The following is a 372-nucleotide window of genomic DNA, read 5'->3' as shown; positions in this document are numbered from 1 at the left end:
GGGGGTTGTTCCTCCTGCCGATGTCTGTCTCTCCCTTGCGCAGCTCGATGTCTGCGTTCCTCAGCTTCAAAATCCCTGCGCAGTCAATGCTGCCAAACACACGCTCTTTAGATTAACATTTCTGCTCTACAACAGCTCGAAAATAGGCGACAGTCAAGAAGATTAAGCTGGTTTACTTCGATGTCTGGGTTAAGGGCAGCTCGATATACTTGTTCTGTTTAGAATCTAGATATGGCCACTTCAGCAGTTACAGGGAAGAAATCCCGAACAGTCAGTGAGGGAGGGAGGCTGCTGGACCTCTCCCCAAAGAGGCTGTGCCTGGTGGCTCAGCTTGTCCCAGCTGAGGGATAGGGGCAGCCTTTACTCTGGTGA

General features: G+C 51.3%; 1 protein-coding gene across 1 annotated transcript in view; it reads right to left on the bottom strand.

Moving 5' to 3' along the window:
* NFATC2 (nuclear factor of activated T-cells, cytoplasmic, calcineurin-dependent 2) overlaps nucleotides 1-372 on the bottom strand; it is a gene marked incomplete at its 3' end in the record, with an annotated part of 48,722 nt that overhangs the window by 28,967 nt on the left and 19,383 nt on the right. Inside the window, exon 4 of the mRNA XM_010139514.1 lies at nucleotides 23-89. Within this exon, the coding sequence (XP_010137816.1) occupies nucleotides 23-89 (67 nt within the window). The remainder of the gene's footprint in view (nucleotides 1-22; nucleotides 90-372) is intronic.

The sequence above is a fragment of the Buceros rhinoceros genome, unplaced genomic scaffold (genome assembly GCF_000710305.1).
Source record: "Buceros rhinoceros silvestris isolate BGI_N320 unplaced genomic scaffold, ASM71030v1 scaffold31597, whole genome shotgun sequence".
NCBI classification, from domain to species: Eukaryota; Metazoa; Chordata; class Aves; order Bucerotiformes; family Bucerotidae; genus Buceros; species Buceros rhinoceros.
The sequence above is the reverse complement of the archived record's forward strand: the minus strand, read 5'-3'. Positions and strand labels throughout refer to the sequence as shown.